The following is a 12,157-nucleotide window of genomic DNA, read 5'->3' as shown; positions in this document are numbered from 1 at the left end:
ATCTATATCTTGGGACAGCACTGAGAATGATATAGAGATAGGAATTGCACCAAGGGCATTGTTATCTTGGAAGTCATTTAAATTTAAAGTTCAGTGTTGAAGTTTTGGGGTCACTTAACCAAGCATTGACTTTTTAATTTGCTTGGACTTTTGGAAACTCTTCTCCGGCTGATTAAAAGTTCTGTACTCCAGCTCAATTGAGGATTATCTTCACATAATGGCTATAACATAGTCCGTCCTCTTGGCAACAGTGGGGCATTGCCCTCTACTAGTCAGCTGTGGGACAGTGTACTGCCTTGATGGCCTTTGCTTTTCAAAGCTGGAAGCAACAAAACTATCATATGCAGAATTTGATCTGGTACATGCCAGATATTGGGTTATAGTCAATTGGTACAGTTGGCCTCAGGATAGGAGGGGAGCAAAATCAGTTGGGGTTTGCACTCCTGACCACAGTCATCTGACCATGCTGAAAAATGACACGTGTCTGGACGTAAGCTGGGAGCAGAATTCGGTGAGGCTGCGTTAGCCTTTCCCTTCCTAGAGTTAAAGACTCTGTTTACATGCACCATCCAAGCTCACACACGAAGAGTGAGCAGCATGTAAAACTGCACTCCCTCATTAAGTCAGTAGTTTCAGAGAGCTATGGGAAAACAAGGGAAGATGGGGCAAAAATTTAGTGCAGCTATTTAACACAAGCCGACATCCAAGCTAGAAACTAGTGCATTGTGGACCAAGTTTATAGGCTGAATTAATCAGTGCAATATTATAAACAAAAATGGATAAGAACACCCAGATTCTTTTTTCATTGGATGTGAGCATCACTAGCAAGGCCAGCACTTGCTGCCATTGCTAATTGCCTTGAAGAAGGTGGTGGTGAGCCACCATTTTGAACCGCTGCAGTCCTAGAAGGGAAAAAAGCAGCTCGGGCCAGTACCCTTATTTTCCAGTTTTTACTGGTGTTCCATTTTAAGGTATACAAGACCAGTTTGGACCAGCATTCTTATTTCCCAGTTTTTACTGTTTTATCCTTTTGAGGTCCATTGCTGCAGATCTGTCCAGTCCTTTAACTGTGGCTCATGCAAATACCTTTTTCCTTTTGCTCTGAGGTGTGGGAATGAACATTAACCCCCTGTATCTTGGTGAGAGTGCACCAAAGGAAATCCGAGGCATGGTGGCCCTATCATTTGCTCCATTCACTGCAGCTGGAATAGTGCTGGGACAGACCGTCGGAATTAAGTAAGTGTTATGACGGGGCAGATGATGTGTGCCAGGCAGATCAAATCCACGAGGGAAACTTGATCACATGGTCACAACGGTTTTGCACTTCGTATTTATTTCGAGATGCGTGCTCTGAATTCAGAAAAAATAAGTCCACCAAGACTTCAGAGAATTTTTTAGAAAACTAACTTAAACATTTATTAACAAAAGAAAAGATTTCTAGCACATACATAGGTCTACAAATTACTACTATAATAACTCCTAAAAGCCCTAGTTAATCTGGCTTCCAGTTACACCCCCGTTAAGGCAACAGTATATAAAATAATAGGTTTTAAACAGATTCAGGAAAGTCAATAAAAATTCCCTGGATAGTAGAATTCAAGTGGCTTTTCCCAGCTTTGGTTTCTGTAGACAGCAGGCTTAATGCACAAATACTGGAGGCTTCTCACACTCCTGTTAGATCTTACACTGCTTTTTCTGACACACTGCTTCATTCTCCTTTATACATGTTTCTCCCTTTTAATGTAAATTCCATTGTTCCCATATGTCTTTGGAACTTTACCTTTCTCATAATATAAATCTTTTTATGATGCTAATACTGCCAGTAACCCTTGGGAAAAATAAACACAATGCTTAGCCTAGCTTCTCTTTGAAATTCAAACTGCCCTGATTTATGTAAAAATACAAATTCTCCTCACCTCACATTCTAAGACTTCAGCCATGTTTACATATTTAGCATTTCTTATATAGCTCAGTATCAGATTTTGTTTGATAATATTCCCGTGAAGCACCTTGAATGTTTTACTACATTAACAACGCTATATAATGTAAGCTGTTGTTGTTAGTTAAGTTTCAGGCAAAGTAACACTTGATTATTGAAATACTCCCAGTTACAGGAATCTGAGTTATCTCTGAATGTGAAGGCACCAAAAGATCCTCTTGTTTTCCATCCCTACAATTCATTCACCTCTGATTGAGAACTGATACAGAGCTACAGTGGCATCCAGCTCTCATTGAGTTACATGGGATTAATGTTCATTCCCACACCCCAGAGCACATGGAAAAAGGAAGTTGCATGAGCCACAGTTGAAAGGGCCAGACAGGTCTGGACGTAATTATTTTATATCTGAATTGTCCAACCCTTTGATCGGCATGTAGTTAATTCTTGGGTAGCTATTATACTCTGTGTAAACTGTTTGAACTTGGTTTAAATCCAAGTCTCTAATTCACTCTCAGGTAGATAGTATTCAATATTACAATCATCAGTACATTATATTCTACATACAAACTGTAACTCATTTCAGGATATCCATTGTTCTCTGTTTATTTTACAGCCTGTATCTCACACCCTGAGGACTAAGCACTGAGAACTAATTATTCAGTTGGTAAGACCCTAAGTTCTGGAATTTGCTCCTGAAACCTCTCTACCCCTCTTCTCCTTTAAAGCACTGCTTAAAACCTACCAATTTGGCCAAGCTTTCAGTCACCTCATATCTTCTTACATAGCTCACTATCAAATGAAGCACAGTTATTTCTGGTTTTATGGTGTCAGCAGCTGTCAGTGTGGTTGACAATTACATGTCCATCTACCTAACATCGAAGTGTTGCATACTATAACACTTGATTCTCAATTCTTTTTATATCATGAATTGTCTGTTGTGTGATTTCTGTTACACTTCAGTTTGGCTATTTATTATTAATTTCTATGGTTATAATAAATGTAAGGAGGGCTTGGTGCCACCGTAGTTCTGCAACAGTTCTCAAGCAGATGCCAATGTGTTGTACGGATGGAAAGCAAGAGGAGCTTTTGGGGCCTTCACATTCAGAGATAATTCGGGTTCCTTTAGCCTGTAATTACGATCAAATGATAGGGACTGTACTGTATTTGCTGCCCGCTGCTGTTCCTTTGTGCATATTGTGACTATGTAGATTGAATGTGTTGGTAGCATAAAGTCTATTCATAAGGAAATGAAGCCATTTCATAATATTAATTGCAGGGAGATTTTGGGCAGTGAAGAATTGTGGCCTCTACTGCTGGCGTCCTGTGCAGTGCCAGCTCTAATCCAACTCATCACTCTGCCATGGTGCCCAGAGAGCCCCAGGTACCTGCTGATTGACAGGGGGAACGAGAACTTGTGCGTGAAGGGTAAGTGGTTCAGAGAGGAGAGAATAAATATTTTTGCCCGTTGGCTCAGAAATCTTGGAGGTTACCCTAGGCCTTGCACTATATTAAAACACAGAACTATTTCCATTTTCTCTGCTCAACTATTGAAAATGTTATCTTCCTGGCATATGGGTCCAAAAGGACTTACAGCCTTTTGCCACCCCACCCAAATAACATTCTTCATGTATGCACCTTGCCAATGAGTGTGCACAGTGCATTTTACTATAAGGTGGGTAACTGCTGTGTCATCTCATCCTCATCTGACATCCAGATGTGCATAAGATAGATGAATTAGTGGCACAAACAGAGATACATGGTTTTGATCTAATCATAATTACAGAGACATGGTTACAAGGTGACCAAGGTTGTGAAATAAATATTCCAGGGTAGACAACATTTCAAAAAGACAGACAGAATGGAAAAGAAGTAGCCCTGATAATAAAGGACATTAGTGAGAAAGGATCTTGGCTCAGAAAATCAGGAAGTAGAATCAGAATGGATGAAGATTAGGAATAACAAGACTCAGAAAATGCTGCTGGGAGTAGATTATAGGCCCCCGAACAGTAGTTATACTATTGGACAGAGCATTAAGCAAGAAGTAATTGGAACTTGTAACAAAAGCAATGTCATAATAATGGGGGCATTTAATCTTCATATAGACTGGACAAATCAAATTGGAAAATCTGGAAGATAAATTTGTAGAATGTTTTCACAACAGCATCCTGGAACAATACATTGAGGAACTAACTAGGGATAAAGCTAATCAAAAATGAGAAAAATTAGGTTGCTGGAATTCTGGATATACTCAGCAGGTCAGGCAGCATCAAAGGGATAAGGCTATTTTAGAACTAGGATTGTAAAATGGGGCAGATTTAATTGGTAATCTCATTGTAAAAGATCCTCTGGGAAAGAGTGATTATAATACAAATAAATTCCATATTAAGTTTGAAAGCAACATACTCAGTCCCAAATGAGAAACATAAAGCCAATTACATAGGTGTGAGAGGAGAGCTGTCTAAGATTGATTGGGCAAATAGACTAAAAGATGTGGCGATAAATAAACAGTAGGAAACATTTAAAGAAATTGGAGAGGCAGGGAGCAATCAAGGACAGTCAGCATGGTTTTGTTAAGGGGAGGTCATGTCTAACCAATTTGATTGAATTTTTAGAAGAGGTGACCAGGTGTGTAGATGAGGACAATGCACTTGACGTAGCCTACTTGGACTTCAGTAAGGCTTTTGATAAGGTCCCGCATGGGAGGCTGATAACGAAGGTAAGAGCCCATGGGATCCAAGGCAACTTGGCAAATTGGATCCAGAATTGGCTGAGTGGCAGGAAGCAGAGGATGATGGTTGAGGGGTGTTTTTGTGACTGGATGCCTGTGTCCGGTAGGGTTCCACAGGGATCGGTGTTGGGTCCCTTGCTTTTTGTGGTATTTATATAAATGATTTAGACTTGAATGTAGGAGGGTTGATCAGTAAGTTCGCAGATGACATGAAAATTGTTGGGGTGGTAAATAGTGAGGAGGATAGCCTTAGATTACAGGAGGATATAGACGGGCTGGTCAGATGGGCTGATCAGTGGCAAATGGAATTTAATCCGGATAAGTGTGAGGTGATGCACTTGGGCAGGAGAAACAAGGCGTGGGAATACACGATGAATGGTAGGACCCTGGGAAGTACTGAGGATCAGAGGGACCTTGGTGTGCATGTCCACCGGTCCCTTAAGGTAGCGGGACAGGTCGACAAAATGGTTAAGAAGGCAAGTGGGATGCTTGCCTTTATTAGCCGAGGCATAGAATATAAGAGCAGGAGGTTATGCTAGAACTGTATAAAACGCTGGTTAGGCCACAGCTCGAGTATTGCGTGCAGTTCTGGAATCCACATTATAGGAAGGATGTGATTGCACTAGAGAGAGTGCAGAGGAGATTTACCAGGATGTTGCCTGGGCTGGACAGTTTTAGTTATGAGGAGAGATTGGATAGACTGGGGTTATTTTCCCTGGAGCAGAGGAGATTGAGGGAGGACATGATTGAGGTGTCTATACTTATGAGGGACATAGATAGGGTAGACAGGAAGGAACTTTTCCTCTTGGTGGAGGGATCAATAACCAGAGGGCATAGATTTAAGGTAAGGGGCAAGAGGTTTAGAGGGGATGTGAGGAAGAATTTTTTCACTCGGAGGGTGGTGGGAACTCAGTGCCTGAAAAGGTGGTAGAGGCAGAAACCCTCATAACATTTAAGAAGTATTTGGATGTGCACTTGTGATGCCATGGCATACAAGGCTATGGGCCTAGTGCTGGAAAATGGGATTAGAATAGTTAGGCATTTGTTTGACCGGCACAGACTTGATGGGCTGAAGGGCCTTTTTCTCTGCTGTAGACCTCTATGACTCTAAACAATTTCAAAATGTTCAACAAAAGTACGTTCCAATAAAAAACAAAATCTAAGCAAGAAAGATCTATCCAAGGCCCACTAGAGCAGTTATGGATAGTATTGGATTAAAAGAAGAGGCTTATAATGTTACAAAGAATAGTAGCAACCCTGAGGATTGTTTTAGAAACCAATAAAGGGTGAGCAAAGAGTTGATTAAAAGGAGGAAAAATAGAATGAGAGTCAAGCAGTCAGGAATATAAAAACACTTTATAAGAGCGTTTACCAGTATATAAAAAGGAGACTAACTGAAGTAAATGTTGGTCTCTTAATTTCTCCTGTCTATGCCAACAATTAAATTATCATGAAGAATGAAGAAATAGGACAGAAGTTGAACAAATAATTTATCTGTCTTCAATGTAGATGACAATAAAGGGTGACCTAGGGGCTATTAAGAGTGAAGATCCTAAGGTAATTAATATCAGCAGAGAAAGAATATTGGAGAAACTTAAGGAACTGAAAGCCACCAAATCCCCAGCACCTGATGGCCTAGGGTTCTAGAAGAGGTAGCCGGAGAGATAGTGGATAAACAGGTTATAAATTTCCAAAATTCTCTAGATTCTAGAATGGTACCAGAGGATAGGAAGCTAGGAAATGTAACTCCACTGTTCAAGAAAGAAGTCAGAGAGAAAACATGGAACTTACAGGCCAGTTAGCCTGATATCAGTCATTGGGAAATGCTGGAATCTATTATCAAGGAAGTCTTAACAATGTGCTTGGAAAATCAAAGTATGATCAAACAAAGCCAACAACAACAAGTTTGACAGATTTATTAAAGCTTTTTGAGGATGTAATCAGCAGGGTAGACAAAGGAGAACCAGTGATGTAGTATACCTGGACTTTCAAAAGGCATTCAATACAACATCAGACAAAGGTTAATGCATAAGATAAGTGCTCATGGAGTTGGAAATAATGCATTTGCATGGATGGAGGATTGATTGGTAGACAGATTGATTAGTAGGGATAAACGGGGAATTTTTCAAGTTGTTAGGCAGTAACTAGTGGAGTGTCGCAAGGATCAGTGCTGGGCATCAGCCATTTACAATCTATATTCCTGACTTAGAGGAAGAGACCAAGAGTGAAGTATCCAAGTTTGCTGACAATACAAAGGTGGTTGGGAATGTAAGCTGTGAGGAGGACACAAAAAGACTGCAGAGATATAAACAGGTTAAGTGAGTGAGCAACAAGGTGGCAGATGGAGTATATTGTGGAGAACTATGAGGTTATTCGCATTGATAGTAACAACAGAAAAGCAGAATTTTCTTAAAAATGTGAAACTTCAAAATGTGATGTTCAGAGAGATTTGGGTGTACTCATACAAGGAACACGGAAAGTTAGCATGCAGTTATAGCAAGCAGTTAGGAAGGCAAATGGTATGTTGATCTTGATTGCTAGGGGATTGGAGTACAAGAATAAGGAAGTCTTGTTACAGTTGTATAGGGCTTTAGTGAGACCACACCTGGAGTATTGTGCGCAATTTTAGTTTCCATATTTAAAGAAGGACATATTTGCATTGGAGCTGGCACAGCTAAGCTTCACTAGATTGGTTCCTGTGATGATAGGGTTATCCCATGGTGAGAGGCTGAGTAAATTGGGCAAATACTGTCTGGAGTTTAGAAGAATGAGAGCTGATCTCATTGAAGCATACAAGATTATGAAGGGGCTTGATAGGGTAGACACTGAGGGGTTGTTCCCCCTGAATGGGGAACCTAGAACATGGGGCACAATCTCAGGTTAAGGGTCAATCATTTAGGACTGAGATGAAGAGAAATTTCTTCATTTAGATGGTTATGAATCTTTGGAATTGTCTACCCCAGACAGTTGTAAATGCTCTATCATTGAATATATTTAAGGTTGGGATAGGCAGATCTTTGCTCTCTCAGGGAAATCTGGAACTCTCTTCCCCAAGAGTTGTTGAGGCTGAGGGGGGCGAGAATTGGGTCAGCTGAAAATTTCAAAACTGATTGATGGATTTTTTTTTAACCTAAGGGTATTAAGAGTTGCAGAACTAATGTATGTAAATTGAGTTAAGAAACAGATCAACTACAATTTAATTGATTGGCAAATCAGGCTCAAGGAACTGAATGGCGCATTCTGGTTCATACGTTCCTAACAGTATTTAGAAGCAGGAACACTGGCTATCTGACTTTCTCCCCTTAGTCGGGGTGCATCAACACCAATTCTACAACACTACTGCTCCTCTCCTAATATCCTCTAATTCAACTCTGGCCAGACATCAAATCTGAGATTTTCCTGGATGGTGCTGAATCCTCTCGGCAATGTGGGGAGATACTCTGTCAAATATCCAAGGCATCATCCATTGAGAAAAATTGGATTGTGATAGAATTGGGAGACAAAATAATATAGGAAATTCACTAGCAATATGTAACAAGAGTTGGTGCAACATTGTAAGTTTTAATTGTGTGAGAGATTTACAGAGGCCTTCTATTGGTGAATCTATCAGATTGTGTATGTTTCCGATTGACTGCCAATAGCATCACCCTTTCTGTTTCTGCAGCATTGAATAGATTACGTGGTGATGTTGACCTCACCACGGAAATGGGTGAACTGCTGGAGGAACAAACAGCGCTCAGAGGTCAAAGTGCAAAAGGACTATGGGATCTTTTCCAAGACCGCTCCGTCCGGTGGCAGTTGATCATCACCTTGGTGCTGGGCAGCGCAATACAGTTATGTGGGAATGACATTGTAAGTAGGACTGACATCACTGGAAGCTTCGCACCTGGAAATGTAAAAAGCAAGTCTTACTTAGATTTAGCTCCCCCTGTCCCATGCAGGACAACAGGCAGCAAGTCTCCACCACCTGCCCTGGTCCATTGCAATTTCTTTCGCTCCAGACCAGTTGGTGCCCTGTTCTTGAAGGTCCTCCTTAAATGTATTTTGCCAGGTCTTCTTTTGCCAGCCCCATGTTCTTCATTCACCTGGTGGTATCCATTCTACTGCCAGCCTCAGTCGCCTCTCCATCATGATGTCCTGCAGGCACCTCTGACCAGTCCGCTGGAGTACTTTTTCATTGGTGATGCTTTCTCCATTTGATGCCCAGGATCTTACGTAGGCAGGGCTGCTAATGTAAACTTTCATTAGAATGTGTTGCAAAAGGCATTAATAACAAAGCCTTAATTTTTCCAATCCTCTGCTGGCCTTCATCCTTGTGACTACATTTCACAATACATTTTGGTAGAAAAATGAGGAGAGGCCATATAAATTAAATGATGCAATTTTAAAGGGGGTGCAGGAACAGAGACCAAGGGGTTCACTTACATAAATTGTTGAAGGTTGCAGGACAAGTTGTTAAGGATATTTTTTAAAAAAGCATAATGGATCTATGACTTTATAAATAGAGGCATAGAGTACAATGTGGGCAAATGTGACATTGTTCATTTTGGCAGGAAGAATAAAACAGAAGCTTATTATCTAAATGATGAGAGATTGCAGAGCTCTGAGATTCAGAGGAACCTGGGAGTCCTAATCCATGAATCACAAAGGCTAGTATGCAGGTACAGCAAGTCATTAGGAAAGCTAATAGAATGTTATCATTATTGTGAGGGGAATTGATTACAAAAGTAGGGAGGTTATGCTTCAGTTGTACAGGGCACTAGTGAGACCATATCTGGAGTATTCTGTTCAGTACTGGTCTCCTTATGTAAGGAAAGATGTAAATGCATTGGAAGCAGTTCAGAGAAGGTATACTAGACTAATACCAGGAATGGGTGTGTTGTCTTATGAGGAAAGGTTGGACAGATTAGGCTTGTATCCACTGAAATTTAGAAGAGTAAGAGGCGACTTGATTGAAACTTTTAAGATCCTGAGAGATCTTGTCAGGGTGGATGTGGAGAGGATATTTCCTCTTGTGGGAGAATCTAGAACTAGGGGTCACTATTTAAAAATGAGGGGTCATTCATTTAAGACAGATGAGGAGAAATTCTTTCTCTCAGAGGGTAGTGAGTCTTCCTCAAAAGGCAGTGGAAGCAGAATCTTTGAATATTTTTAAGGCAGAGTTAGATAGATTCTTGATTAACAAGGGGGTGAAAGGTTATTGGGGTAAGGCAGGAATGTGGGGCTAAGGTTACAATCAAATCAGCCATGATCTTATTGAACGGCGGATCAGGTTTGAGGGGCCGAGTGGCCCACTCCTGCTCCTAATTTGTCTATTCATATGTAGCAAGGAAATTGTGATGAACTGTTATAAATTACAAGGTAAGCCTTAGCTGCAGTATTATCCCATTCTGGGCATCACATTTTGGGAAGGATGTCAAGACCTTGGAGATGGTGCAGAAGATATTTATTAGACTGGCACCAGGATGAGGGACTTCAGTTATGTAGAGAGGCTAGAGAAGCTAAAATTTGACAGAGTAGGTAAAGAAAAATTATTTTCTCCAGCAAGAAACTGGAGGAAATAGATGAAAGATAATTAGCAAAGACCCACAAGGGAAATGAGAACTTTTTTATGCAGCGAGTTGATATGACCTGCACTGCTTGAATGGGTAGTGGAAGCAAATTCAATGGTAACCTTTGTTACGGACCGTGATGGGAACTCTCTGATAGACAAGTCAGGCCTTTCCCCAGCAAAAGAGTTTGGGTTGCCCCTGTATCCCTAACTATAGGTTTACCTGCTTCACTTGAGGGATAAGGAACTACTTTTCCTTTTGACAGGGATTCCGTGTAGCTTTCAGGTATCTTGTTCACCTCCCCCGTACTTTCAGCAGTGTTCACACTCGGACTCACAGCTGCAGTTAACATTACAACTTGATCAGTTGTATTTTCAGCCGGGGCTCTTTTTCTATTACGCCCCATGGATTTCCTACGCAATTTGCAGCAATTTTCCTGAATGTGTCCCACCTTGTTACAATGGAAAAACTAAGGCCTTCAGATGTCACCCACCCTCAGAAATTTCCTTTCTGGTCTGAGGAGGAGATTTCAGCACATTCCCAGCTGTCCCTTCTCTTGCCTGGCTACGTGCCTTCCTTTCACCCTCCAACTTTCTATCCTTCTCGGGTTTTGTGGGGCTGATGAAAGAAGGGTTTGGATTTATGGACAAGTTCATAATCATCAGCCATTACCACTGCCTGTCTAGCTGTTGAAACCTTCTAGTTCTCTACGTGAGTTCTTACTACTGGAGGAACTGAATTTTCAAATTCCTCCAGGAGAATTATTTCCCTAAGGCTCTCATACACGGCCTCTATCTTTAGTGCCCGTATCCAACGATCAAAGTTAGTTTGCTTTACCCTCTCAAATTCAATGGGCAGAATCTTCTGGCTGGCGTGCGGCTGGCGGAGCCTGCATGCTAACGCTTAAAATGTCGCACGCGCGTCCCGACGTCAGTGCACGGAATCGCGATATTTTGGTCGGCGGGCACATGCCTGCCATTAATTAAAGGCCTGGTTAAGGCCCTTACCTTGCCAATCGTCGACGATTTTGAGGGGCTCGTGCAAACTTTGGCTCGGCGCATGGGCCCAACGGGCAGGCGGGTAGGTGATTTTTTCATCCAGTGGCGGGATGAGGTTTGATAGCGGTTTTAAAAGCATTTAATAAAGTTTTTGTTTATTTCATTAACGTGTCCCATCTCGTGTGACATTTTCACATGAAGGGGACATGTTAATGAATTTTGTATTGTTCTATTTTTTATATTTGCCAGCCTTTCAGCGATCTCCCTGATGCAGCACTTTGCCTCAGGGAGATGTGCGCTCTTTCGCGCACTCTGACAGTTGGGGAATCCCCCCCTCCCCCCAACAGCGCTTCCCATCGGGCGGCCCGCTGGGTGGGCCAATTAAGGCCCACCCACTTAAAATGGCGGCGGGGCCCGTTTCGGCGGCGGCGATCGGCTGCCCGCCTGCCGCTGAGCCGGTGACGCCTGCCCGCCCATCAAGGGCAAAATTCTGCCCAATGTAGGTCTGTTCAGGCTGTTTCCTTATGTTTCAAAACTTCTGCCTGTATGCCTCAGGGGCCAGTTCATACGCACTAGGAATATCCTTCTTTACTGCATCATAAACCGTAGACACCACTTCTGAAAGCGATGTGTAAACCACATGAGCTCTGCCCCACTATCTGCTTTGCAGAAGCAATGTCCAATTTTCTTTTGGCCACTTCATTTGGCCACTTCATTTGCTTAGGTACCTTCTCAAATGAAATGAAGAACGCTTCTTCATCCCTTTCCTCAAACTTTGGAAGGACATGTACAAATTTAAACATCCCCCCACTGGACTCTGGGTAAGGATAAGTTCTTCCATCTGCAAAACGTTCCCCAACATCTGGTGCCTCTGTTTTAAATTCCAGCCTTTTAAGCTGGTATCCCCTTTCTCATTCCTTCTCTCTGGCCTGAAATTCCA

At 41.8% G+C, this 12,157-nt stretch overlaps 1 protein-coding gene across 1 annotated transcript in view; it reads left to right on the top strand.

The window, feature by feature from the left end:
• Positions 1–12,157, top strand: part of LOC144687610 (solute carrier family 2, facilitated glucose transporter member 11-like) — a 74,719-nt gene that overhangs the window by 42,702 nt on the left and 19,860 nt on the right. Inside the window, exons 6-8 of the mRNA XM_078553957.1 lie at positions 1,107–1,236; positions 3,216–3,364; positions 8,332–8,519. Of these exons, the coding sequence (XP_078410083.1) occupies positions 1,107–1,236; positions 3,216–3,364; positions 8,332–8,519 (467 nt within the window). The remainder of the gene's footprint in view (positions 1–1,106; positions 1,237–3,215; positions 3,365–8,331; positions 8,520–12,157) is intronic.

This window comes from Cetorhinus maximus, chromosome 12, assembly GCF_964194155.1.
Source record: "Cetorhinus maximus chromosome 12, sCetMax3.hap1.1, whole genome shotgun sequence".
Taxonomy (NCBI): domain Eukaryota; kingdom Metazoa; phylum Chordata; class Chondrichthyes; order Lamniformes; family Cetorhinidae; genus Cetorhinus; species Cetorhinus maximus.
Note: the sequence above shows the minus strand (reverse complement) of the source record. Positions and strands in the feature narration are given on the sequence as shown.